General features: G+C 50.1%; 7 protein-coding genes across 7 annotated transcripts; 2 read left to right on the top strand and 5 right to left on the bottom strand.

Annotated features, from left to right (window-relative positions):
- Positions 1-127: 127 nt before the first annotated feature.
- BO88DRAFT_110834 (cytochrome c oxidase assembly factor 1 family protein) lies at positions 128-1,187 on the top strand. The gene is made up of 2 exons (XM_025701270.1): positions 128-765; positions 834-1,187. Exons 1-2 carry the CDS (start codon positions 301-303, stop codon positions 924-926), a joined length of 558 nt encoding a protein of 185 aa, XP_025567809.1. The 5' UTR covers positions 128-300; the 3' UTR covers positions 927-1,187.
- Positions 1,025-2,534, bottom strand: BO88DRAFT_401591 (mitochondrial 54S ribosomal protein uL3m). Its single transcript, XM_025705882.1, has 2 exons — positions 1,463-2,534; positions 1,025-1,396 (listed from the first exon to the last, which is right to left on the bottom strand). Exons 1-2 carry the CDS (start codon positions 2,286-2,288, stop codon positions 1,296-1,298), a joined length of 927 nt encoding a protein of 308 aa, XP_025567808.1. The 5' UTR covers positions 2,289-2,534; the 3' UTR covers positions 1,025-1,295.
- A 467-nt stretch (positions 2,535-3,001) lies between these two features.
- On the top strand, positions 3,002-4,222 carry BO88DRAFT_401590 (uncharacterized protein). The gene is made up of 2 exons (XM_025705881.1): positions 3,002-3,646; positions 3,740-4,222. The coding sequence occupies exons 1-2, from the start codon at positions 3,064-3,066 to the stop codon at positions 3,889-3,891; spliced, it is 735 nt and encodes a 244-aa protein (XP_025567807.1). The 5' UTR covers positions 3,002-3,063; the 3' UTR covers positions 3,892-4,222.
- A 203-nt stretch (positions 4,223-4,425) lies between these two features.
- Positions 4,426-8,192, bottom strand: phoC (putative cyclin dependent kinase inhibitor Pho81; the record flags this gene model as incomplete). Its single annotated transcript, XM_025712308.1, has 10 exons — positions 4,426-4,641; positions 4,726-4,895; positions 4,965-7,215; positions 7,306-7,323; positions 7,390-7,437; positions 7,504-7,644; positions 7,703-7,753; positions 7,809-7,931; positions 8,036-8,120; positions 8,179-8,192. The coding sequence occupies 10 exons, from the start codon at positions 8,190-8,192 to the stop codon at positions 4,426-4,428; spliced, it is 3,117 nt and encodes a 1,038-aa protein (XP_025567806.1).
- A 2,463-nt stretch (positions 8,193-10,655) lies between these two features.
- On the bottom strand, positions 10,656-12,055 carry BO88DRAFT_441090 (uncharacterized protein; the record flags this gene model as incomplete). The annotated part of the gene is made up of 2 exons (XM_025709850.1): positions 10,656-12,008; positions 12,041-12,055. 2 exons carry the CDS (start codon positions 12,053-12,055, stop codon positions 10,656-10,658), a joined length of 1,368 nt encoding a protein of 455 aa, XP_025567805.1.
- A 2,661-nt stretch (positions 12,056-14,716) lies between these two features.
- BO88DRAFT_110643 (uncharacterized protein) lies at positions 14,717-17,303 on the bottom strand. The gene is made up of 3 exons (XM_025701268.1): positions 16,946-17,303; positions 15,131-16,828; positions 14,717-15,078 (listed from the first exon to the last, which is right to left on the bottom strand). The coding sequence occupies exons 1-3, from the start codon at positions 17,197-17,199 to the stop codon at positions 14,838-14,840; spliced, it is 2,193 nt and encodes a 730-aa protein (XP_025567804.1). The 5' UTR covers positions 17,200-17,303; the 3' UTR covers positions 14,717-14,837.
- A 4,233-nt stretch (positions 17,304-21,536) lies between these two features.
- BO88DRAFT_449852 (uncharacterized protein) lies at positions 21,537-24,831 on the bottom strand (the record flags this gene model as incomplete). Its single annotated transcript, XM_025710526.1, has 2 exons — positions 21,537-24,623; positions 24,814-24,831. The coding sequence occupies 2 exons, from the start codon at positions 24,829-24,831 to the stop codon at positions 21,537-21,539; spliced, it is 3,105 nt and encodes a 1,034-aa protein (XP_025567803.1).
- Positions 24,832-26,899: the final 2,068 nt, after the last annotated feature.

The raw sequence follows: 26,899 nt of genomic DNA, 5'->3' as shown, positions 1-26,899 counted from the left end.
ATGAAGGTAGCAGAGAGAATCAAAGAGTTGTTGATGACGTCGCTCAGGCCTATAAAAGCACACGAGGTCTCTTTAGCTTGGGCGTGGGTTTGTCTCGTTTGCCAAGGGTACGGGCAGTACACCCGTTTTAGATTACCATTCCCGCCTCAGGTTTCGGGCTTCCGAGCATTTAGCAACCACGCCTTACTATTACTGCCACTTTCCACGATACAATAAACCACAGAGGGTCACGCCGCCACACCGCAACAAGGCACACGGAACACGTCGAAAGCCAATTGGACCTTTATACCTTTTCAAAAGATGCTCCTACGACTCGCAGAGAAGCGTATCGGCGCTTCTCGACTATGCGTAAATCATCGCAAAATGCTCCCTCCCCGGCGCAACTTGATCCCCGCACCACAGGCGAACTCGGGCCCTCTTATGGAAAGACGGGCGGACAGAGCTCTACCCAATGTTCAAAACGAGAGGCGATGGATACGAACCTTGCCAATCTTTGCTGTTGTTGTGGGGGCCGCTATGCTGGGTATCTTTAACTATCAGAAATCTTCCTCCAGTGTGGTTAACAGTACGCTGTATGCGCTGAGGACTTCCCCGCAGGCGAGGGAGATTCTGGGTGATGAGATCTACTTTGCTCAGAAGATCCCGTGGATTAGTGGAGAGATGAACCAGCTTCATGGTCGCATTGATATCTCGTTCTGGGTTAAGGGTACTAAGGCTCAGGGTAAAATGCGGTTCCGCAGTATTAGACCTGACCGGACTAGCTTTGTTCGTTTACCCCATTGCTTTTTATATTTGACATGAAACTTCCTGGCTAACGTTCGTTCGTTGTATAGTTCCGCACGGAAGTATGGAGCTTGGAAACCGAGGACGGCACGGTTGTCCAGCTGCTTGACAAAGATACCGACCCATTCAACCAGACCAATTGATTGACTCGACTACTTGGCCCTCTTGTTTCGGGCTGTATACTCGCTTGTTACGTGGTGTTTGGAGATTTGTGCATGTAAATATATCATATCATTCATGTGCATTGGGCTAAGGCGTTCGGGCTTCGGAAAGCGTCTCACTCTCCCTTTCCCCCTCACCCATCCCATTGGGCAGATTTAGGTTGCTCGACTGGAGTGGAAGAGCTATATGAAAGCGCCAATCAGAGGCGGAAAAGAACCTATAGGAACCAACACTTTGGGAAAGGGATATCATTTATGTATCATATACAGACGCCGCTCTTAAAAACAATACAGTGTAGTAGTACATTTCACAGAAGATGACAAGAAGAACAGAAAGCGCGCGGGGTCAATTTATTCAGAAGCCTCAGTAGTCGCAGGGGAAGCCTCCGGCCACGGCTTCTTGATGGCATCCTGTATCCGGACAACGCAGCCCTTGGGACCACTAACGGAGCCTATGAAAGCCAAAGTTAGCATCAACCGTATCCATCTATGAGAACCAGTAATTCAGGGTATCCTACCATTGACCACGACGATTCCATTCTCAGCGTCCACCTTCAGAATCCTCAGGTTCTGGACGGTGTTCTGCTCATTACCCATGTTACCCGCCATCTTCTTTCCAGGGTAAACACGAGAACCACCACCCTGACTAGGACCAGCGGAACCAAGCGAACGATGCGTCAAAGAAACACCGTGACTGCGATCCTGACCACCGAAACCATGTCTCTTCATGACACCCGCGAAGCCCTTACCCTTCGTATTTGACCTTGCATCAACGAACTGTCCCTCCTGGAACCAGTCCGCACTGACCGCCTGACCAACAGGCAAAAGCCCGCTCTCATCCTTAACCCGGAACTCGTAGACATGACGCTTAGGCGAGATGCCATTGGCAGTGAAATGGCCGAGCAGGGACTTGGTCAAGTTACTAGGACGCCTCCAGCCAGCACCCAGCTGAACAGCATAGTATCCATGCTTCTCGCGAGTCTTGTGCGATACGACCTCGACTCGATCGAGCTGCAGCACGGTGCAGGGAACACGTTTGCCGGTCTCCGGGTCATACAGGGCGGTCATGCCCTTCTTGAAGGTGATGGCACCGGTCCGCAGGGGAAGGGTGTTTGCCTTGCGCTCGAGGGCGGCGGTGGGTGTCGACTTCAGCACGGGCAGGTCATGGCCGACGTTGAAGCGTGAAGTCTCCGGGGGGTTCAGGGACCGGATACCGAAGGTGCGGACTGAGGTGATGGAGAATTGGCTGCTGCGGACGGAAGAAGAAGAAGTAGTCGGGATTTGAGACGCCCAGATTGTCGTCAGGGGAAGCTGGGAAAGCTTCCCGGGCATACGGGGAGGCATGGCGATTGGAGGTGATGGGGGGAGGAGGTATAACTCTCACTCTCACTTCTTTTCTGCCGCTGAGATTTTTGGCAAGACGTGCGGAGACCCCGTCGAGGATGGGCCGGAGAGCCTCGAAGGCGGTGTGGTGGGTAAGGTGCGCGCGCCGTGGATTCTGGTTTGATGCCTGGGAATGATCCTCAGGCATTAATACATGCGGGTAAACATGGGTTACTTTACTTAGTACTGTATGAATGCTTATTTACCAGCGCGCAAGTAAGCACGCAGATTCTACACTAGATCGCTAATAGTGCTTATATGGAGCCTTCATATTCCTGGCCCGAGCCAATGCCGAAGATATGGCGACACTAGCACCGCAAACTTCGAGCATGCGATTTTCGTGCAGTCAATTCCATGCTCCGATGCCAGTTGCCAATCGGGAACCGGACTCGCCGGCACGCCGATGGCGGCGCCGAAGTGTATAAAAAAAAGACGGGAGGGAAGCTGATCCTACGATTTGCTGCCGCAACGTCATCCCAATCTCACTTGCATTCAGGCCTGCATTGCCGTCTCGGCTTCTTTTGCTTTCCAGACCGTCGCTATCCGCGAGTATATTAAGAAGAGGACTTCTTGGTGATTCTTCCCGGTCATCTTCCACCCCACGATTTGTCCGTTCTTTTCCGAAGACCTACCGGAGAAATACTCACATCACAACCTCTTTCAACAAAACTACGCCTCCCCCCCCCCCCAACTCGCTCGCATTCGGACAACCATCCATCCATAAACCCCGAACAAAATGAGTTTACGACAGTCTCACCTATCGCGCCTGTTCTCTCAAGCGTCGAGAATCCTCCAAAATGCGCCACCCGCGTCCACAACAACAAGGACATCCTCCCTACCCTCCTCCCCACTCCTAAGCCGGGCCTTCGGAATGCCCAGCAGACGCGCATTGAGCTTCCAGACACGCGGGCCTTCCCAAATAATATTCAGGAGCGGCCAGATGCAACAACCAGGGAACATCTTCCGGCGGTCGTTCTTCCGGTCCGCTCGGTCGAACAGCTCGGCGCAATCGGAGCAGCAAGCGCCCTCTCTTTCGCAGCGTCTTCGCACGCTGTCGAAGGAGTACGGATGGTCCGCGCTGTGGGTGTATCTGATTCTGTCGGCGGTGGATTTCCCGCTGTGCTTTATGGCTGTTCGGTTGGCTGGAGTGGAGCGGATCGGCCACTATGAACATGTTATTTCGGAGTCGGTGAAGGGGGCTGTTCGGAAGGTGTGGCCTCCTTCGGAGGAGGAGGAGAAGGCTGCTGCTGCGTTGCAGAGGCAGGCGGAGCAGGAGGAGAAGGAGGCGGGTGAGGAGAAGGCTAATGGTGGTGAAGCTAGTAAGTGGCTTATGTTTATTACCCCTTTGCTTTGGATGCATCCGTGAGTATAAGAGATCCGTTGGCTAATCGCTTTTCTTCAACGTTGGACAGGTCTCTGGACGCAGCTTGCCCTTGCTTATGCGGTTCACAAGAGTCTTATCTTTATTCGGGTTCCCCTGACGGCTGCGATCACTCCCAACGTCGTCAAGGTTCTGAGGGGCTGGGGCTGGGATATTGTCAAGGGTAGGCCGAAGGGCATGTAAGTGTCATTGGAGATGTGTTTGAGTATGATGGTTGGGACGATTAATGCCGGAAATGGCTCTGCGAAGAGTCTTCAAAACAAGATATTATATTTATAGAGAGATGTACACTAGCTGTTACATATAATTTTGCAGGACACAGGCGCAGTGTCCTTCTCCACTCAGAGATATTGAACCGGGTATTTCCGTCAATCATGATCGTCAAGGACGACAGGGTACAAACGTTCGAGGAAAGATGAGACGGGACATTAAAGGATAGAGGACATCAGTCTAGAGTACCCAAAAACCACAGCATGTAGCAATATTGAGCCAAGCGTTATGAAAAAGTAATGGCACAAGTTCATACAGGCATGCAGTGCAAGAAGTAACAAAGGAACTGAGCCCCACATAAAGAAAAGACCTCACAGTGAAACAAGCATGTATGACTGACATGATTACAATGGGTTCGGGATCCGTTGACGCCCGAGATACATATCGACGAAAAGGTCGTGAGGGAAACGTGGGATGTATGCGAAAGAGAAGACTCGAGATGGCGTATCACATGTCAATCATATCGTTGAATTTCAGGATGCCATTGGCTTTCATGACACCATTCACACCGTCTGGCATTCTGTATGCCCATTCAGCAACGCCCAATGGGCTTGCGACTTGCATGGCGTCTAGTTGGTCGGGTTGCTCAGAGTCGTCGGAGGTATCCGCAACTAGCACGAGGCCAAGCTCCTTGATCGTCTCTACAAGCGCCGGTACAACATTCTATGGTATCAATTCGTTAGTTTCTGGTCTTTAGGGCAGACCGTTGTATAATCTCAGTGTAGGAAGAGACGAAGCACGACATACCAATAGACTAGAACGGCATATCAAGCCCATGAGATTGTTACTTTGCGCTATCCGCGCCGATTCCTTAATGGACATGGAAGCTCGACCACTACTATCGACGTCTGGCAAAGACTTAACGTCACGGGCTAAGTCACGAATTTGGCCAAGATCATTGCAAAGAAGGACGGGGTCTGAGATAGGAAGTAAACAGTTAGCGATGTTGCTTCCAAGCGATGCCTGTAAGGGCATGGATAACTCACAGTTCGGTTGCTTCCAGTTCAAAGCAATGCATATATTGGGGTTGTAGGAGGTAAAGACTACAGATCGCATGTAATCGGGGTTCTGATCACGCGAAATACGAGCATGGTCAAACACTTCGGTAAGGATCGCATCGGCAAAGGTGTTGACATCCGCCAAAGATGTCATGTTCAACGCTCGCTCCTCGGCAGCAGAGGGGTAGAGGATCGACAGATTGATGCTGACACTGAGTGGTAGATGGTGGAATACGTCTCGTAATGAGAGGAATGATGAGGCTAGCAAGCGATGAGCCTGTGTCAAATCCTCCACCGCGCGTGTTTGCAGGAACTGCAGCATTTCCGAATGATTTATGCCCCTTTCGGCACCCATTGCTTGGAACTGGGCATAGGTAAGATGGCAAATGGGTATTTCGATGTTGTGATGGCCAATGGTAAAGTGAGGGTACAGAACCGGAACCCGATCCTTAGTGAGTTGCACGAAAAGCTGAACATGGTCGCCTGAGAGGCTTGAGCCGGTGACTAGGCCGTTATGCTCGGGATCAATAGCACTTGTTGCCTTCCAATAAGTGGCAAAGTGGGTGATCTCCAGAGGATCTCCGTGATACGGCTTGATAACCTGGAAACCAAACTGAAGCTGGCCGATCGAACGTAACCTAGGATCGAACAACGGCAATGTACATGTCCCAGTACTGGAATTCTCGGCTTTGAATACTGTCGGTAGGGCGACTGTTTTAGCGATAACTTTGGAGCCAAAAGTGGGGAAGATCTCGAAATCAACGGCGAATGACTCTAGGTTGTCCACATGGAATGAAATCATGCGTGAATCCTCTTGGATCGGAAGCATGATCGTCCGGGGAATCAAGTCAGAGAGCTTCGATGAGATGGTCAACCGAGCAGCAGGGTGCCGCCCGGCCTGATCGAAGCAGATTGAACCAGACGCGCCAGTGTCAAATAGTATCTGAACAAACACTTTCTTATCCAAAAAGTTATGGCCGTATCGCCTCAAGGGTATGATAGGCGGCGGGAGAGACAGATCAGGGATACCGTCAGCGGTCTCCATATCACCGGTTTCTGTCGCATCGCTGATTTGCAGGTCAATGTTGTGGCTTGCCTCTGGCTGTCTCATACCGTTCATAATGTCGAATGGTGTCCGTGCGGGTCGTGAGTCGGTGCGGTTAGACCAAAGCAAAAGCATGCATTCCAAATGCCCTTCCCAGGCTGCATAATACATCGCCGAGAGGCCCTTCTCATCAACAGCACTGGCGTCGACACCTAGCTCCAGTAGGGTGCGCAAACAGCCCACACAGCCTTCGCTGGCAGCGTGGAAGAGCGGCGTCCATTGATACAACTTGTCACGCTGGTCCATGTCAGCCCCGTATTGCTTGAGAAGAAGAAGTAGCTGCGGCGACTGCGAGGCTCGTGCCACCATGTGTTGAGGATAGAGGCCTTCCGCGTCTGGGAGCAATCGTGCACGCCGCCGTAAAAGCATTTGAACTATCGAAATCGATCCATGCTGGCAGGCAAGATTCAGCGGAATATGATCGGATTCGGAAGCGGGATCAATACGGGCATTGTTGTGAAGTAGTTGCTCTGCACATGCTAGTTGATCTTTGACAATGCTGTGAATCAAAGGGGTGAAGTTATCATGATCCATCACATCGACAGTATGAGGTCCTGCGGCCAGGAGATCCCGCACCATATCCACGCGGCCATGCATACAGGCGTAATGAAGAGGAATCCTGCCGTACACATCTGTTCTGGAAACATCGACCCCGGCTGTCAGGCCAGCTTTGAAAACAAATTCACGACCGGAGATGGCTGCTTCGTGCAGACAGTTGCGCTCATTAATGTCATCTTCAGCTAAGAGGTTAACCAAACCGCTTTCCAAGAGCACCGCTAATACATCGTCGGAGAACTCGTTGATGGCGGCTAGGAAAGTGCGGGTTGCGCGAGCCTGTGCGTCGGGAGACGACTGCAACTTGGCGGTCCATTCGCGTAGCGTCTGCAGGTTCCCTGCCATTGCCGACTGTAGAATCTGCAGATCGAGATCTTCCTCATCCGTGCCAAAGGCCTGAACAGCCATAGCCCGATCCACCGGGCGAGCCGTATCAAAGTGGATGTTTTCGCCTTCGGCCCATGCTTCAAGCTCTAATCTGGCGGTCGTTGCTCGGTCGGACAAATCACGCAAGACATCACGGTTGAAACACGGTTGGACTTCAACAGCACGGTGCAGGTAGAGTTCCTTCATGCGAGACTATAGGAGACACACGGATAAGTAAATGGCCGCACGTTATCAAGATGGGATAAATGGATCCACGACGCGCGGGGTATGGGTGACTCGGACCTTTGATGTTTTATCCCACTAATTGAACTGTTAGCCATGTCAAGACCAAGGAAGCTAACGACTGCGTTGCTTTCTGTGACGAACCTTCTTTAGGATTTTCGACATCGCAGTCTCGTTGATCTCGACGAATTGCTTTTCGTACAGTGACTATCAGTATGCCTCCCTCGACAAAGCTTACCGAACACCGAACGAACTCACTTGTAACTTGTTCAGGTCCCCATCGAACTGCTGAAAGCCTTCAAACAGGGCAACGAAATTGGCTGGTGCTTTTGAACTGGTCACTGCCCGCGACTGGATGACTCGTTTCTTGTCGACTAGCGTCTTCAACCGTAACGAGAACTGTTCCTTGTCATCAGCACATCACAGCTCTTGAAGGGAGCTGCAAAGGAATGCAAACCTCGGCTTCTTTTTGCAAGTAGAATGCATTGACTTTCTCGATCTCTCGCTCCTACACAAATCATCGATGAGCCCCAATTCATCCTGCGGTTGGCAGACTTTCTTACCAGACGGAAAAAAAACACCTCCTTATTCGCGCGAAGAGCAGCTTGCGCTTCGGGGACATTTTGGGGGACACCTGCAGCGCTCTGAGCGGGTATTGTCGGTGTCGCACTAAGTTGTTTGATAAGCTGTCATAGGGGTCAGCTGTGGTGAGACATGGTGTGTATCTGGTGGTCCAAGGAAACAGGAAGGCGAGGTAGTGAACGGCCAGATAAGTGAGTGTGAGACCGACCTTTTTCAGAGCCTTATAATTCACGAAGCTGGCGGCATATTCGGGAAGGTCGAGCTGTCTACGCTGGATCTGCTTGCCGAACTTCCTGTAACCCTGGTTGTTAGTGTCCCAATGGGAGACATGACGAGCTCATATTCCATGACCGGTGAGCAGACATGGACTCACATCTTCGGAGGCTAGCTCTGCGCGAAGGCGAGAGAGCGATGTAACCGGACCCGTAATGCGCTGGTGCCCAGTTCAGGCAAAGGCTGAGGGGGCTAGATACGAGGTTGAAGAAAGAGAGACAGTGGGCAGCAGCAATGCCAGAGCGAAAGTGAAAGAAGAATGGCAGCGAGTGAGAATATGGGGTGAGGACGTCCGCCCCTCTCTTGAGCTCGGCCGGCGGGATGGAGGGAGGGCGAGAGAAGACAACGAGGGAAGACTGGACTAGTCTTAAGGGTGGGGCGTCAATAAGAAACCCAAGGGACGGGGAACGAAAGGCAAGGACACCCGTCAAAGTGACGATCGGCCTGATCCAGGTACCTTCAGACGTAGGTAGTGATATCTCGGGATCCTGGTATCTCCGTCTACGTCGTTCCTTCACTGAAGCAGCAGCAGCAGCGGCGGCGGCGGCGTCGGCGGTGACAGGGCAGGTAGACAGCAGACAAAGAGAAGGGATGGGAGATAAACTATGGATGACTGGTGCGGTAGTAGGATCTAGTATCACTATCTACTCTTTAGGTAGAGAGAGAGAGAGACCTCTTCGTTCTCTCACAACTAAAAAGGTATGCCGTGTTCACCCGGAAGGGCAGACCAATGCGGGGCACCTGACCCCGGCGGGGCACAATTGGGAGGGGTGGGAAAAAGAAGAGGGAGGGAGGGAGAGAGGGAGAGGGAGAGAAGGCAAAAGAGAGCAAACAGAGAAGCTCAAGGTTCAGTAAACCCAAAGAGACGCGGTAATGGGGGAACGCGCTTCGCTCATTAGATGCCAGAATAGGTAGGGTCAACGTCAAGTTACGTCGAAAAAAAGAAGTGGGGAGCTCTGGAGAGCTGCCTCCGGTCCAATCACCGCCCGGAATGTGCCCACGTTCCCTCTATCGCCGAACGACAACGCTTCAATTCGCGGGCTTCATGGCCAACGTGTTCTACAAAAAGTACACTAACAATGAATTGACTCGTTACTTGCTTGGTATTGAGTTAGTTAAAAGTACACCTGGACTTCTTCGGGGATCATTGTTTTCAAGGACAGCCGGGCCAGAAGTACTTAGTAGTTACTTGGATACTTACTATCTACAACTCCGGACTTATCTAGTACTTACCGCAGGCGTCTTTCTTCATTCCATTCCAGGCTTGGCGGTACCGCCCCTGCGTTGTCCCACATGCAGCCAATCACTTCTGCTGCCGAGCCATGCAGGATATACTTTACTTATTACTCTGGTGCATCAATTGGCAATTGTCCGATCCTATCCTACTGTTCACCTTTTACTCTTTAGGTACATGTTTGCAATGTGCGGCACCTTCAAGCCACAAATCTCGATCTACCCTAGGTCATTATATCTCCTGGACATGAAACCAGAAGGCTGGAAGGAATCAATGGCTAATTGCATGATCATGCTTCCTTATCAGGCTCTTACATTAACCCATCAATCCCTCCTCCCCATCATGTCTGTTGGTCATGATCTACAGGAGACTCGGTTGATCTGGACTGTACTACGTCCTCAGCCCTACGTAAAGCACTAGCAGGTTTGCAACACCAATTGTATCCCTGAAAAGTTACCATGTCCGTGCGGGCTCTTCCATGCCCTGTGCCGGGGCAGACGTGTGACATTCTCACCGTCAATGGACCAGATTTCACTACGGTCTACTTCTTCGGATCACTTATGCTGGAGCCCTTCAAGTTTTCCGAATTCTAGGGATTCAGGAACAAAAAAGTTCACAATATATATTCCTTAACCACACTACCCTCCCCATGAACAGTCCACAATGCAATTGCATCCAAATGTACAGGTGAGATGCACGCACTGCGGTGGCCTTGACCCACAATATATCCAGACCCGAGCAAGACACGTTTAGACAAAATCGAGGAAAACAGAAAATAGAAAAGGGATAAGGAGGCGGGTAGAAAAATAACAAGATAGGAAGCCCTGATTGCCTTGTGTGAAGGTCAGGCTTCTATAGAATCATAAATGTACAATCACAAGGCCGAGTTAAACAAAAAAAGAAAATGAGAAAAACAGGAGGGATATATCCATATACCAGAATAACGAGGGCACCGGTTGAAACGAGAAAACAAGACGATTGAAACGAAGGAGGTATTTTGAGGTCTGGGAAGGCCACAAAAGAAACAGTGAGCGAGAGATTTGAAGAACAAGACATTCATGATGCTGCACCTTGAACGTTATCCGAACAGTTCGGCGGCAAGCTATCTCAATTTTCCAGGCGGGGGGTTGGCGTTGTAGGCATGATTCGTTCTATGCCATAGGTCTTGTGACCCCAATAAGACATATAAAGACAGCCAATTGAAGGCGCTAGAGGCTCTTTAGAAAGCACCCATCGACCGCCACAATGACTGTTGCATCCGGGCGTCCAGCATGCAATGTCCACGTATTAATGCGGCGAGGATAGAGAAAGCAGAGGCAACTCAGAAATTCTGCGCGATACCAGCATTCCCTTGTCTAGGGAACACGGCAGGATTCTCAATGCGTGTATTGCGTCGTGCCTGAACATCGCGAATGACAGGCGGAGCTCCGCCATACGGGCCGTCACCATATGCACCATATTGCGGTTGCATATCATTATAGTACGGGTTATCGTCGTAGAAACCTCCCGAGGGGTGAGTGGCAGACATGTGACTTTCTTCGGACGCTTCGGAATGATTGGCTGCAGAGTAGGCCGACGAGGCGTTCGATGGACCACGGTGAATATCGACATTTCGACTGTTCGCCGCGGCTGCTGGAGCAGCACCCAAAACTCCAATGGGTTCAGTCTCTCCCAGTGTACCTTGCCCTTCGGAGTACTGAATTGTCCCATCGCTTGGGGTCGCTGCATGGTGATAACCAGGCGCGCTTCCAGCCTCGGACATCGCCAGGCCGACTCCGGCGCTGCTTGATAGGTTCGTGGATGCCTTGCGACCAGCAGATGTCGTTCCCCAGCCACGGTAGCCTGAAGAAGTGTTATCGTCCTTGGGTTCAAAGGCTCCACCACCCATGATAGGAGGTAGGGATGGATCGTTATTCGGATTGAACCCGTACTCCTCCACTTCTTTCCTCCGCTCTTCTTCAGCCGCCTTCTTCGCTTTCCACTTTCTCCAGAAGTACAAGGCTGCAAGGATGATTATGGCCACTGAAGCGACTGGCACAACAACCGCAACCGCAATGGTGCCGCCCGCCGAAAGCCCTGAGCTGCCACCTCCACTTCCACCCGTGGACGATGCTGCTGCTGCCGATCCGCTGCCCGTGGCAGTCACGCCATTTCCTACAGTACCAGCAGTTCCCGTTGGGAGTGTTGTGTCGGTGGATGTTATCGTCAGGGTTTCCACGCCGGTCGATCCATTGCTTGGTGTCGTAGTAACCACTTCGGTGACAACTGGAGTCGCGGTAGTGTGGGAAGTAGTAGAAGTAGTGGTTGAGGGAGCCTCGGTGGTACTAGTCGACGAAGTGGAAGTGCTACTTGTCGATGGTATGGATATTGTTGTCGGAGAAGACGTTGATTCAGAGGTCGACGACGTTGATGTTGTAGAGGGTGTGGATACGGATGTCGTTGATTCCGCGGAAGTTTCTTGCGATGTTGTCGCCTCAGACGTAGGAGTTGCTTCCGTTGTCGATTGGGATGTGGTTTCCGCTTGTGTCTCGGTGGGTGTAGTAGTAGCTGCACCAGCGGCGTTTGCCGATGTTGCTGCCGCTGCTCCTGCAGCCGCCGCAGCCGCTCCTGTGAGCAAGGTCAGTATATCGCAGGCGCATAGTTCATGATGAATAGCAAAGAACAGAAACGGGCACTCCAAGGCAGGGGGTTGTAGTGGGGTAGCACCATACCAGAAGACATCTTTGAATGGAAATTAGATCCAGATGGATAAGGGTCCAAGTGGTATCAGTCAAGTAGGATCAACTGGGATTTGAGGATTCCACAAGTCCAGCTGTCAATGACTGATCCACGAAAAGGGATAGGACGTATTCAGCCGAGAAGATACCGGTCGTACACGTTTGAGCGAAGTTTCGCAAAAGCACGAGTCTGTGTTAAGGTTGCGTTGGAAGGATCGGAAGGCGATCGAAAGAGCGAAAAGATGTTGCGATAGCGAAAGAACGAATATATGTAAGAATATAGGGTACGACCGTATACCCAATAGGAATTAAAAAATGAATTGCTTCACTAGATTAAGAGTGTAGCGCTCGTAGAGTGGTGAAGCTGATAATGGACTGCCTAGCGGATGGTCAGGGGATAAGCACGGTCGCCTCAGACCAACGCGGGCAGAAAAGAAGAAAACAACAAATTATGGAATTATGAAAAAGGGTTCTCGGGAAAGGAAAATTTCAGGAGGAGGGACTGCACAGTGGCAACTCACCGGAATTAAACTGGATGCCATGAGACAGCAGACACCGATCTCATGTTAGATAGAGCGCAGAAAGAACACACTCATTGGGACAGATCCATCTGAGGGGGGTGGGTGTGGGAGGAGTTGAGGGAAAAGACTCCAACGAGAGAACGAACGAACGAACGGAAGGGAAAAGAGCGAGTGAGCGAGTGAGCGAGTGAGAGAGTGACGGAACGAATGGATTCAACGAGCGGGAGAGCGGAGAAGTATGGGCGAATTGCGGCCAGAAGCAAGCCTCTGCAACCGGCTCAGTTGCTCCTGAGGGTGACTTTTGACTTAGTTTTGTCTTGGTTTTTGATTCTTCCTGGTAATTATTCTTAGTACCAGGTACGAGTACGGAGCAGCGAGCAGGTATGGACCAAAGTCCTACGTACAACCAGTGAGTGGTATGTAATGGTACCAGTTACACTTGGCCAACCCAAATTGCTGCGATCGGCATCCGCCGGAGTCAGCAAGCGAAGTGTCCGTCATCACATTCTCTCTCTTCCCTCCCTCGAAATCGATTGACACCAGAACAATGGATGGAGTAGTATCTGGAGTGTCAAGGGTTCATCTACGTACTATCCTTATGGAGCTAAAATCAGACTCCATACCCAGTTCTCCAATGTCCAATGTCCATAACCACCATGACATGCCCTGAGATTGAACTACTTATTCTTAGCAACAGTTAGACCCGGTTCCATGGGGGGCAACAAAACTTGATGACCCCCAAAGTGGCCCACCGGGCGAAGAGGAAGAATTGTTGATTGCAGATTGAGTGCCGCCTTCCGTGGGTCTCAATCTCCCACAGTCGAGCAGCCTCAGGCCCGGATTGGTGGTGCCGGACTTCATTCTTACCGCTAACCAAGCAGGAGCCACTATCGGTAACTCTCAGGTACCAAGTGTCTTGGAAAAAAAGGAAAAAAAACCAATGCTATGCCACAGTTTACTACGTACTAGGAGATATCTACTAACCCCTGAACGGTGGTGCAGCATTGATCGATCTACCTGATATACAGGCAGTAATTTTCCTTGCTATCAACATATCATCTCCAAGATTAACCAAGTATCTGTACATGCTTTGAGATATTTCTGGCAAGGTAATTAAATATGTTTACTAACTCAAAAGTATGCCATCAGTGGCTTCCGCGAATGCCGCATCTCTCTCTCTCTCTCTCTCCACTCTAAAAATCGCCCGAGCGGATAAGAGCGACTCGGACGGTCGCGTCTACCATTGACTGTGCACCTCCTCATTCAAGGCATGATGATCCATATTTGACACTTCAAAATCCAACCCAATTGGATAAATAGGAAAGAGTAAAAATCGAAGAATACCATTATCAAGACTAGCTACTCCACTGCAACCCCATCAGATACTAACCTGTGTGTCATGATCATGTTGACTACTTAGATGAAGCCTCGGTCGGCCGCTTCCGGCTGTCATCCCTACGTACCTGCCTACTGTCTACTACTAAGGAGTATTGTCTCCCGAGGTTGCATCTGACAATAAGGCGAGACAGACACAAGTTGGATAGGTCAAACAATTGGGTCTCTACCACTTACTTTTAGGCCTCCCAACAAGGCGTTGAATACTACGCCATAAACAGTAAAACACATCATGACCCTGCAAACTTCGTTGGACGAATATCTGTCTCGGAATTTTTCCCAATGCACCTGTATCCTAGAATGCTACTTACTACTTGTGCAAGAATCTGTAACAACACCCGGTCGGTCAGGCCTCCTACCGTTCGATGACGCAAGACCGCGTGTCATCCTTGCACTGTTGCGGATATGCATGGCACCTTTACTTTCGAAGCCACGTACTTGGGCCTACGACGCAGACTTTCACCGGAATCGGCGAAAAAAAAAGAGAGAGTAGTAGCACATTCTTTTTCTTTCTGATAAAAAGAAGGCATTCTGGGGACACAAGCATCGTCGGATTAAGACATCGACGATCCGCCTCCAAAAAAAGGAATCATATTTGCAGGTTGAAGGTTATAGAGAAACATGGCTGATCAGACCGAGCGCCTAGAGAAAGCAGAGACGAACAACAAAAGGCCCCTTGTATGTATTCACGCCACTGAACATCGGGAAGATTTGCGAAATCGAACCCGGTTCCTCAAAAGAAGTACCGCTAGGACAGAATATATAATGGACAAGAATAGATCGTGATAAGGTATGTAAACACCAGATGGCTGTGGCAGAGGGGGAAATCGTTACGGCTGGGACGAAAGAACGAAACAGAAATGCCGGTATTTACTGCCGCATATCCCATTTAGGACGGAGGTTCGACATCAAGTCATCCTTGGTACCTACAGTGTCCGCGGGCAGACGGCTGACACGATACGCACCAGTGCGGATGTTGTGCAAATGGGTGGAGGAAATCCCAGTGCCGTTGCTGCGAATACTACCAGCATCGCTCGCAGTATCATTCTTGAAGCGAGGCGGAGGTGCAAAATCCAATGTGTCGTAAGCGCCCGACTTGCGCAATGCGTGTCTGAAACTTGGTTAATATGGTACTCAATGCAAATGGAGAGCAAATGACTTACGCGCTAGGCAAGGCTGAAAGGTCATCGAAAGCTGAAACAAGCGGCGAATGGACCGGCACCGCCGGGCTAAATGGTTGCAGGCCGCCCAAGGGCGTTCCTGGTCGGCCCTCCTTTTGATCCTTGAAGTGGTTGGAGGGGGCATACTCGATGGCAGACATGATAGAGTCATCATTCAGCATATGGGGTGTGGGGAGGATCTGAAGCGGCGACGGCGGGGGTACCGGCTTGCGCGGCTTGGGAGGTCCCGGCATACGGTTAGAGGCGGAGGAGAATGCACGGGGACCAGGCGATTGAAAGCCACTGTTGAAGCCTCCGTCCGAGCCCCTGGCCATATGCCGAGCTGCCCCTTGGAAGCGCGGAGGTGCGCGAGGTGGGGGAGTCATGGCACGACGAGTCACTGGTTCAGCGAATGGCGCCGGCACCGCACCGAACTGATCACCCATCGTAGGGTCGTACGCATAGGCCTCTTCACCATAGTAATCTGGCACATAGTCGTGGTACATAGTTTCCCGGCCGTTCTTGTTCTCATCGAAGTACTCCTTGTAGAAAGACCTGATACGGTTGGCACGTTGCTCAGGGTCCTCAGACGGGTCCTCTGGCGGCAGAGGACGAAGACCGAAAGTCATCCGTCGCGTGTCACGACGGCTCGCATCAAGGCCTGTGTTTTGACCCCGAGGTGGCTCTTCGGCAAGAACAGCAGGGACGTCGGGGTGCTGAGGACCATCTTCATAGCTTGTGGCGCTCGTCACATCTTGCACATTGACGGCCGGGATAGTAGACCTCCGCGCATCACCGTAATCGCTAGCTGCATCACTCACAGGGAGCGAGATCCTGGGTGTTGACATCGATGCGGTTTGCACAGGAGCCGGGCTGGGGTCCAGATGAAGCGAAAGAGGGTCGTGTAACGGTGGAAGATTGACATGATGCTGAGGAGCCGGCGCCGAATCCACATCGTGGTCGAGACCGTGATCACTGGGAAGTGTCATATTTGTGTACTGTGGCATATGCGATAGGCGCTTCTGCTTGGCACTAGTCTCAGTAACTGCGTGATCTCCAGCGAATCCGGCTTCATTGCCTGTCGTGTGCGGCTCGCTAATGGCCATTCCGGGAACATGTACAGGACTCGGGCTTCTAGGCAGATCCAGTTGGAACCCATGATCGCGTTCATGATCAGAGCTCGCTGGGCTCTCTGCATTACGTTCACCAGACTGGGTATTGTAAAGTGGCGGCGACGAGCGCGACATTCGTTGGGCGTTCCGCAGAAGGCCCTGGTTCATATCGTCTCCAAGGGCGGCCCGTCTGGTTGAACCTGTGAAGCTTGCCGCATCGTCGTGGGGGCCTCTCGAGTGCGACCTGAGCGACGCATTGTCACCGAGGAAGGACCCGACGTGTCGATACTTATCATCGTCACCATCACCGATAGATCTGGACATAGACGCCAGGGATTCCCTCGAGTTGTGCAGACCGGGAGGGAGCAGATAGGGGCTAGGTCCAATATCCAACGATATGCCCTTGTTGTGGGCCGCGTTGCGATCAGCTTTCTCTGCTTGTTGCATAGGCATCGCTCCGTTAGTGGGCGCCAAATCCAGGCCGAAGTCGAGAGATTTGTGTTTGTCGTTTGCATCTTCGTTACGGAGCTTCTTCACGTTTCTGCGGTGCAAGTAGAGTAGAATGCCAATGGCAATCACAATAGGAACCCTAGGTGCTCATCAGTCATGGCCCTAAACCATTGGAACAGAACTATAACTATGGGTGCCGTGAAGTGGAGGGCAAAGGCGGGCACTTTGAAGGGGGAGGGAACGCAATTGAACGTACACTGCTCCTAAAACAACAGGCAAGGTCGTAGTGGTAAGCGTGCTTGTCGGTTTAGTACCACTGGATGCGGAGGATGAGGTAGCCGAAGAAGAATCAGTAGACGGCAGAGGCTCTCTTCTTGCCAACGTCGGAGTTTCGCGCATCGCTAGCAATGGCAGCCGGTCACGAGGCACAAGGCTTGGGCGACGTGCCATCGAGCGACCTTGCAATTGTGTGCCATGGAGAGCCTGATGATGATGGTGGTGATTGTGCATGATCGACCGAGTTCTTCAGGGAGGTTATCCGAACTCTCTCCGTGAGCCCGGAGGACTTCCAGATTCTTCCAGATTACTTCGACAATGGGGCAGTTGCAGGGGCACAGTAGTTCTTCGGTCTCTTGTGAATATTTCCCAGGGGTCGATATCCGTAAAGCATGAAGTCGAGTAGCGGTATTTATGACAAGCTGCAATTGAGGAGGTGCCTATGATGCGAAGATCTATCTCACTGGGGAGGGCAGGTGGGCACGCTCAACGACGGTGGTATTGGCGGACAAGAAGCGAAGGTACAAGGACGGATTTGGGTCCAGCAAGGAATGGACGGGAGCGAGAAAGGCTCCCTGAAATGAACGACTGTACGAACCCCGAGATGTCGAGGCCCGGGGGGAAGGGAAAGAACGACGTGTAACAGGTTAAAAAAGGAAAGGAAAGGAGTAGCAAGAAGAGGAGGCCGACCGAACTCAATAGGGAGAGGGAGAAAAGAGGGAAAATGAAGTGAGCCGGCAGGGCAAAAGCCCAGAGGGCGTAAGCAAGCAGCAGCACCCAGGGCTACTACCTTGGGCTAGTCTGCCTAAGCGGTCTAGATGGCCCGTTTCATTTCCATTCATTTGTCTGTCTAACTGGTTGTGGGGAGGAGAGGCAAAGCTTGGTGGCAGATGGGGGGGTGGTAGTTGAGCAGTGGTTTGAACTAGACTAAACTAGCTGGTTTAGTTAGTGTAGTGAGTATCCGTCGTACCATACTGCGGGAGGGGAAACACCGAACACATGCCCCGTATTCGCAAAGTATTGTATGGTCATCTATTCGAGGAGGAGGTATCACTATCTATCTGAGTATTTATCTATCTACGTACGCAGATAAGACAAACTGTTGCTACTCGCTAGCATAGTAAACTACTTATTAGCTACTTTTAAGTAGTGGTATGATTGTTTGAAGAATGCATGATAAACAACATCATTCCTAATATGTCGAGCTTAGGCCAATAACGTTGGCTAACCCACATAACTTCTACACAGTAAGTACATTGCGATTGATGTTGAGGTCACGGAGAGGAATAGAACTACAAAGGAGCTGGCTCAAGTATGGACCAAAAAGTCGGAAGTTAGGTAGTAAGGTACACTTCCTCTTCTGTCACGCCATGGTTTTGCCGCCCCCTGAGTTGGCTGAAGATCGGAATACATATTACCGAGTGTGAAGTAGATACCGGTATCACATCCGTATGGAACACTAGTTCATTAGCAGTAATGGTGAACGGACTCCAACAGTCTGGGCAAGCTGATTCCTCTTTTGTGACCTTCCTTACTTTGCAAGTGTTTCATCTTCCTCGTGAGCTTCCTCTGGCAGATGTTCTATGTACTCAGGCGACCCTCTCAATCCACTGTCTTTTCATCCCCTCCAGGTCCGGCTCTGTTTACTTTTCTCTACTTTAAGACCGAGCAAGTAAGGTGGCCGTGATCCCCTGAGTCGAGAAAGCAAAAAACCAAGGCACAAGTGGGGCGCCTAGTCTCTCCTTTTCAGACTAGCGCCAGGAACCCGCTCAGTCCTGACCAATAATTGAAAGGGAACTCCGCCCCTTGGGAGATTACCTCTCGGACATTCTCCACCCGCCATACAAAGCTGAGCCTGTCGACTTGCTCGATTATTATCTGACATTTTACCCCTTGGGAAGTCTGGACAGGTGCTAAACCTTCTCGAATGATCCTACCGGAGTAGATTGGCACTGCGAAAGTTTGTTGGTTGCCTACGGAGCACAACTAGTGAAGAAGTAGTAGTTGACGTACATCCACGATAACAGTTGGTTTATTATTAGTATCAGTTGGCTGGCTCAGTTACTCGATTGTTCAGTTGGCTTGGCCCGGGTATCCTTCCTGGCATGTAGTACTAAATACCTACGAAGCATTACTGTCCTGCATTGATGCTATCTAACTCTTCTATCCACAACCAGTGAGCCCCCAACAAACAATCCAGCAATCAGTGATAATTCTGTCTGCAATGTGATAAATTATGGGGTAGCCTCTTGGAGACTATGATATTTCCCCGCCCTTCCGATCTTACTACGGAGACTACGCAGAGTATAGAAAAGAAAACCAGATTGATCAATTGGCCGGTTATTTGGCTAAGCCATCTAGCCGAACCACAGCCTCGAGCTGAGCTACCGTGGCCTGAGGCCCAAAAGTATTCTGAGGCGACCTTGGTTATAAATATCCTAAAACTGCAGAGTCCATATAGCACATTTATCATGGTAAATTTTATGACAATAAGATCCCTGGTCTGATAAGAAAAATGCTCACTCGCCTGCGAGCGTCCCGTCATTCACATCTCCTATGTAGCTGGGGCTGAGACATGAATACAGCAAAAGTCCCTTGAGTCTGGGATTATGGTTCGTTACGGAAACCAGAACGAACTTAGAAAGGCTACATCAATCGCAAGGAACACCACAATTATATGCATCATATGGCCCCTAGAATGAAGATCATGGCTTGCATACTTTCCACCAAGTACTAGGTTCATATAACCCATTGGATCGTTAGCTGGCTATATCACCATGCTGTCTAGCAACAATATATCACTGAACAATATGTGGTGCTTAGTTAATAGTTATAAGTAAAGCGTTCTTGCTGATCATATAAATATATATGTCCGACGCGAGTATGCTACCAGCAACAGCTCAATACTAAAGTAACTTGTATCACATCATCACATCCACATCTCAAGCAACCAATTTTTGACTGGCAGTTATTCTCGTGATGTATATCGGCCATTATGAAGATGTGGGAGGAGTGAGTCTACCTTCAGGTTCGCAGCTCCGTTGCTAGTGACCTTGCCATTCTTACTGTATCACACCAGGCATAACACTTGATTCAACAGATAATGAGCATTATACATCTATAGAAGAATATAAGGGGAACCTGTCAGGCATAAAGTCCGAAAGTTCTCTGGACCGTTTTTACCTTTGAATCGGCACTTTGTAAAGGCAGTTTTCCTCGTGATATATCTATCCATGCAAAGCTCCATAGCCGTAAGTCTAGATAGCAGTTGCGCGCTTTTCACGAAAAAGGAGGAGGAAGAAGAAGTCCAAGAAGAATGAATACCTCAAGCATGTCCTTGGAAGAAGGTGTCCGGTATCCCGGATATGTCGTAGACAACGCAGGTGGTATGAAGCGTGATCTACGTAGTACATATTGCTATCCCTTATAAATTAGTTATTATTTTCATTCTTTCGGGGTACTCTAGCTACTGAGAGCTAGTAACTCTTTCTGGAAGAGAAACGGTGCATGCAATATTATCCAGCTTGCGCCCTTTTCCTCCGGGTTAGCAAAAACTAAGTTCGAACCAATGAATAAAATATATATGTTGTTGAAACCTACTACAGTTGCTATAGCTGGCAATGCCGTATACTAGTAAATCATGTCGCAATACAAGAAGACAATGTACCACGAGCAATACATTGATTGGATGTATGCCACCGATACTGTTTAAAATCCCTTTCACACCAGGTCCATCTGGTCAACACTTTTGTTCTCATATCGGTGGATAGCCCATCATGTTCTTGATGGATTGACCTTTTTATTTTCCCCGTATCCACCAAGATCCACACACTTCCTGATTGCCAGGATCAAGTATGTCTTAAATGGTGAATTCGGAGTAGAAATAGACATTTACATGGTTGTAGGAAGATTTTGGCTCACTGGGCTCATTTCATTAGTTTGTAATAGCCCGTTCTTCGTTATTTTGCAATATCGGCTATTGAGAAATCGCCATATCTTTCTTTTGTTTCTCCAGACAGGTACATTATGACCCAGATTCTTATATCCATACACCCGTGAAAAGTAAAATCAAACGAAGAAAAGGAAGCTGGCAGAGGCAAAACAGGCAATGGAAGACTGTACGGGACCTTCGTAATCCACTTCCGAAAATATCACGTACAGAGAACAGAAGATGAGATAAAAGAAGAATAAAAAGGAGACTAAAAAGGAGGCTTTATGGAAAAGGTTGAGAGAGAAAGAGAAAGGCCCCAATAGAAAGAAATATTCGCACAAGAACCGCCCAAGTACACAACACAAACCCTGAATGGGAAATACCAAGCATCTCAATTGTACAATGTGATATCCATCCGAAAACAGAAAGTTTTATCGAAAATTCCTTCCCTGACAGAGGGGAGGGGAGAAGAGGAAATTAGCGGTAGCGTAGAGGTGAAGCATGTCCAAGTCAATTGTTTTCTTTCGCGTCAATTCATATGCTCAAGAAATCATCAGACTTTTCAAAAAAGGAAGATACAGTCGGAGAATAGAAAAGGCGTGAAGTGATAACATCATGTAATGTAAGGAAGTGGCGTGGCTCATTTGCCGTGAGTTTCGAGACATGCATTATGATGGGAAGACTGGTCGAAAATGCGACGGAATGGCGGGTCTGAAAGATGTATCGTGTCTCTAGGCTCCGCCGTAACACCTTCGGCTTTGCGGATTACTTCTTTTAGAGCACGCGTGACCACGCCAGCTCGAACGACCAAGTCTCGGAGAGATTGTGTATCGAAGGGAAGTTTTCTGGGACGAGGAGGATGTGATTCCGCAAAAGCGGAGTCAACCGAGCTGCGTTGTCGATAGATCAGATCCAACACAGAGTTCGGTTTGGTAGTGACATCGGGGCTGGGAGAGGTAGTAGGGCGGGAATTGGAGTGCTCTGAGAGCGATAATCCCCATGATCCATCGCTGACCCTTTTCCAAGGATCATTGGTATTGGATGAATCGCCTTCCGAGTCGTCGAAACTGAACGTCAGCGACGAAGGGGATCCAGGTGGAGAGTTATTGTTCGAGTTATTATGATCATCATCATCAAGCGTGGCTAGGTTCACTATTCCTTCTGCCTCTTTCCAAAGCTCGCTTGATGGCCCGCGGACAATGTTTAGAAAGCTGCCCTGGTGTCGCAGACGCTTTAGCTCTTCAACCAGCAAGGTTAGTTCTTGGACCTGTCCAAACTGTCCATGAAGGCTTGCTTGGCGTTCCATGATGGCCTGAGGAACAATCATACCCCGCCGGGGGGTCGTTTTGCTTGGCTTCATAGACTCATTGGTTGTAGTCTCATCTGCATCCTCGAAATCGAAGTCACTGTCCCAGTCTTCGCTAACGCCTTTGCTCCCCAGGCCCCATGTACCGAATTTGCCTGAGGTCTGACGTTGTTCATTAATTGTCGGGGGGTCTCTCGTCACTGGAACACTTTGACTACGGAGATGCAATGTACTCGGAGCTTTTCGTCCTGGCGCGCGGCTGCCACGCACGTCAGGCGTATGCTTCCCATGCATGGTCCGTGGCCGCCCATCAGAACCTGCTGCTTCACGGTCGCTTCTCGGCTGCTCTGACCAGTCGAAGATGTTCATTTTAGGACACGAGTCAAGCGCCTCGTGGTTGAGACTGCGAGAATCGTACTTGTGTGATTGCCTTGTCTCGCTTCTGAAACAATCGCCGCCATCACCCTTCAACGACAACATTGAAGATTGCACCTGCGTGAACGGGTTGGTAGTTTCACCGGGCAATGCCGCCACCAGACTGCGAGAATCTTCGTCGTCGGTCAAGTCAGACGGAAAAGATATATGGCTGTCACCTTCGTGCATATCCGATGCGCTGTCTGCGATATGGCCTGGCATAGTAATGGGCGTTGGCGTCGCATCTGCATCAGATTCACAATGGCAATTCCCAAGCGACTGTGAAGTAAGAGACTCGTGTGTTTCAAGTGCATGGCCATTAGAAGACTCTCTCTCCAAGGTATTCACGGGGAAGTCCTTATCAAAGATTGTCTCGATCCGAGGAGCATAAGAGCCCAAGCCACTGCTGGTGGTGAGATGGGTGCGGATGGAGTCAAAGGCAGTGTCGCTCAAGAAATCTGTCTCATCCTCATCGCCAGATGTGAATATATGAGTATCATCGGAACCTATGACGGTTGACGCAGGGTCTGATGCAGCGATAGAATGGCGTTTTGGGCGCTGACGGAAAGTGCCTTGAGACCTAGTCAGTGTTACTGAGTCCAGGGTGAATGGACGTGATCCAATGTCCCGTAGATGAGCCATCTCTTGTTTGTAGTCCTGAAGATAAAGAGGATAGGCTCTGCGTCGCGGACCCATTAGCTCCGACATCAATGACGAAGTAGCGCCGTTTTGTGCAAAGGTTGGACGACGGAAGATATTAGGGTCGGTGATGTTTCGTCTTCCATGTGTGTGAGGTGGAATCACCTGTGTTCCTTCCGTCTTTGTCGACGCTGGAAGAGGCGTCGATATTGCCCTTCTTTTAGAATAAACTAGGGGAACATTTTTGAAGTTTTCGCCTTCTGCGGCTCCAGTGTCGGTTGGGGGAGACTTAGGATCCGCATCTTGCAAAGAAGGCGAGGTTTGGAAATCGCTTTCCTCCGGCGGCAATGACAATTCTTTTTGTTGAGATGAATTCCCACTGGGCTCGAATGGGTTTCGAAACTGGACTGAAGGGGAAGGAGTAAATCCATCCAGGCCAGCTTCCGCCGTCGGTTGCTTCCCTTTGATAGATGTTGCCAAAAGGAGAGCCGGGGCAGTCTCCGCATTCGGTACGATCCGTCGCAGCCCTTGGTCTTTCGGTCTCGTTGCGGTTGAGAATCTGCGCGCCAGCCTTTCCGATAAACCCTCCGGGCTGACGTCTATGTATGGACGCCAGAAATGATTATCCCCTATAGCAGCAATATCAGGTTTGCTTACCGGAGGGTTCAAGATCAGACTCGGTTCGAAATTAAGACTATGAGTAGCTTTATGTCCCAAGGTCTCAGACCGCTGATGACTAGTAGCAGGCCTGCGAAAACCGGTGGGAGTCAAAGGGGAGGATGGCGCGATCCCGGACAATGAGTGAGAGTTGGCATGATGTGAAGGTGGCCGCTTGACTAGTTTGTTGGGCCTGCGTTGAATAGAAGCGGGAGGGCTGGCCGGGCTACCGGGCGTGTTTGATGAAGGGGAAACGGGGGTCTGGCATGAAGCGCGTTTCTCCGGTTGAAATGACAGGCGTCGCACCCAGGAAGACGAGGGTCGTCGTATGTGCGCAGCGAGTGAAATATTCTCGAAGACTGGCTTTGGCGGGCTAGTGAAGGTCTGTCCGCGACGTCGCAGTCGTACACCTGCGAACGATGATTTCCTGCGCGACTTCTCCTCTCCCGGCTTACTCGTATCAAACGCACCATCTTCTGACCCCCGAAAGAATTCTGCGGTCAGAGGAGATTGTGCTGTCACTGATGGAAAGGGACTTGTGGGGACATGGTTTGCATTTGACAAGGATACGGTATCGTCTGTCGCTGTCGCGCATTGATCATGCAGCGGGAGGGTCTTTTTCCGGAATCGGCCTGGTCTGGAGGAGCTTCGATCTACGCGACCGAAGGCGAAGCCAGTTGGTGCAATACCGACGGTGCTAATTGCACAGAGCTGATCGAAGAGGAAGAAAGAAAAAGCCAGTTAGCCGCGACTACTTGTAAACATAAAGGACGCGAAATCTGAGTCAAGCGCTTTGCTTCTTCCAATTTGCGCGAGGCAGAGAGCCTGTAGCCGCAGCAAAGTGGACAACCAAACGAATGCGATCCAAAAGCGATCTGATCGGACACAGAGCAGAACTCACAGTTGATACATGCTCCATTCTCAGAGGGCGCCGAGAACAGTGTCAAGCACCATAAACCTCAGATTAGCCACATCGATATCACATGTAGTTGACGACCCATCTGCATTATCTTGCACGAGGAGGATCAGCTAGCCCGACACATCTAGATAAACACCATCTCAAAAGAAGACAGGTGGAATCAGAGCGCGATCTAGCCTTGCGGAGGTGATAGACAAAGCCACAGTGGCAGTATAGCAACAGTATTAATTATTTGTAAAGACAATCCCAGCGTGCGATCAGTGCGACCTTAGGGTGGGTGAGGGGAAAGGGTGTCGGAGCCAGCTAGGAGGAAGCTAAAGGAATGGGGGAATCGTCGAAAAGGAATGTAATCAAGGAATGAGGGACTAAAGAGGAAGACTGAGCGACTAGAGCTTTGGCCCGCGCAAAGTCACAGCAGTTTAACTGTCCTAAAGTCAACGGAGAGAAGAAGGAAAAAAGAAAAATAAAGAAATCGGACAGCAGAAGGAAAAAACGAAGAAGCAGTAGCAGTAGAGTAGTAGCAGCGGCGGCAGCGGCAGCAGCAGCAATAGTAGTAGCAGCAGCAGCAGCAGCAATAGCAACATGCGAATGAGAGAGGTAATAATAACAGACCAAGGTCATCGATCAACAAAAGCCCCAGTGGGACGCGGTCACTGGCTTTGCTACCCACGGGCGATGTTCTTCTGGTTCTAGTCTAAACTCAACCACTGGGAAAGGAATGGATCACGCTAGGAGTTCCACCCCCAGCACACCCACGACCGCAAGGCAAGTCCCAATAAATTGTGGCTAGAGTCAGGGAAGCGGGAAGAGCACAAATTGGAAGGGTAAAAGAAGGAGCATAGAAAAGCAGGGAAAAAAAATATTATTTAAATTGTGCCTTATTTTCTTTCCTTCAGTATTAGAATAGAAAACCGGTACGAAGTTGAAAATCCCTCCACCACAAAAGCCGTTAAATTTTCCACATCTCATTTATCTGGTATGCTACGCAAGAACTTCCACACACCTGTTTGGACCACACAGCATAGACAAGGCAAGTGCAGCCACCATAGGATCTGGAGCTGCTGTTGTTCAAGGGGTTGCTACTGAGTATTATATAGCTCGTAATCATTTTGAGACCAATTTTCTAGTACGTAGAGCTTTTCTGACAGCCTGGGGTTTAAAGGCACCAACTCACAGGTGGACAGCGATAGCTACCAGGAAACCTGAAACGTCTTCTAATGCAGAATAAGGAGGAACACGAGGGTATTTATGTAAGTCATTGCTCATGTACTCCATCCATGTAGTATGCAGGTATCATGTAGGAGGGAATTTACTGACGTGGTGGACTACTGAGCCAAAGGAACAGACTGGTGTGTTGTTTAAGCTGAAATCCAATCATGCACATAACCTGGGGAATGAAACACTTACCTTGTTCTAGGTAGAGTGATCAGACAGCTAACTCTATGATCCTACTACCTACGGTAGTTAGTATCTTTCGTCTTCAGCTGCTTACTGTCCACAGTCCACAAACAGAAACACACTACACTACTAATGGTGTTCGGAGTAGTCCGACCGTCCACTACGTACTACGACTATCTACCCATCGGGCGGTGTATTTGGGTAATCATGGCGAGCCGCGATCCTTGCACCTCGGCGGCTGCAGCTGGGCCACTAGCGTGCACGATCCCACCAAGAGAGACTTGATGGCGAGGATGGGATCTGATTCCCGAACCTGTGCTGGCCTAATGAAACAAACCAGGGATCTTCAGCTCCTCCCCCCTCCCTCCCTTCCCGAGATTTAATGAGAACCTGCTGGTCCAGAACGCCATATAATTGGAAGAAGCATTGAGGACGTTCAACCTTCTCTCTCTCTCTCCCTGTGTCGTTGTATCCTATCCCTGTGTGAAGGGATACTACTTACTAGTAAGGCGGCTAGATTATGCTTCTTTTTTTGTCCATTTTATGCTTTGACTCGATGTAGCATCTCGCCCTGTTTGCTTTTTTTTCCCAACTTTCTCAGGACCTAGTGGAGATGCTTCTGCAGAGAGCTCCAAACCGCACGAGATGGGATCGAGGTGACTAAGTCTGG

The sequence above is a fragment of the Aspergillus vadensis genome (genome assembly GCF_003184925.1).
Source record: "Aspergillus vadensis CBS 113365 unplaced genomic scaffold BO88scaffold_2, whole genome shotgun sequence".
Classification (NCBI taxonomy): domain Eukaryota; kingdom Fungi; phylum Ascomycota; class Eurotiomycetes; order Eurotiales; family Aspergillaceae; genus Aspergillus; species Aspergillus vadensis.
This window is presented reverse-complemented; position numbering and strand designations above follow the sequence as displayed.

What these genes read in the sequence shown, in the direction of transcription:
- BO88DRAFT_110834 (XM_025701270.1), top strand. Translation starts at nt 301, where the DNA reads ATGCTCCTACGACTCGCAGAGAAGCGTATCGGCGCTTCTCGACTATGC. An exon ending in GACCTGACCGGACTAGCTTT is followed by an intron (nt 766 to 833) that starts GTTCGTTTACCC and finishes TTCGTTGTATAG; the next exon opens with TTCCGCACGGAAGTATGGAG.
- BO88DRAFT_401591 (XM_025705882.1), bottom strand. Translation starts at nt 2,288, where the DNA reads ATGCCTCCCCGTATGCCCGGGAAGCTTTCCCAGCTTCCCCTGACGACA. An exon ending in TGGAATCGTCGTGGTCAATG is followed by an intron (nt 1,397 to 1,462) that starts GTAGGATACCCT and finishes TGGCTTTCATAG; the next exon opens with GCTCCGTTAGTGGTCCCAAG.
- BO88DRAFT_401590 (XM_025705881.1), top strand. Translation starts at nt 3,064, where the DNA reads ATGAGTTTACGACAGTCTCACCTATCGCGCCTGTTCTCTCAAGCGTCG. An exon ending in GGCTAATGGTGGTGAAGCTA is followed by an intron (nt 3,647 to 3,739) that starts GTAAGTGGCTTA and finishes AACGTTGGACAG; the next exon opens with GTCTCTGGACGCAGCTTGCC.
- BO88DRAFT_110643 (XM_025701268.1), bottom strand. Translation starts at nt 17,199, where the DNA reads ATGCACAATCACCACCATCATCATCAGGCTCTCCATGGCACACAATTG. An exon ending in CCTGTTGTTTTAGGAGCAGT is followed by an intron (nt 16,829 to 16,945) that starts GTACGTTCAATT and finishes ATGAGCACCTAG; the next exon opens with GGTTCCTATTGTGATTGCCA. An exon ending in CTTTCAGCCTTGCCTAGCGC is followed by an intron (nt 15,079 to 15,130) that starts GTAAGTCATTTG and finishes ACCAAGTTTCAG; the next exon opens with ACACGCATTGCGCAAGTCGG.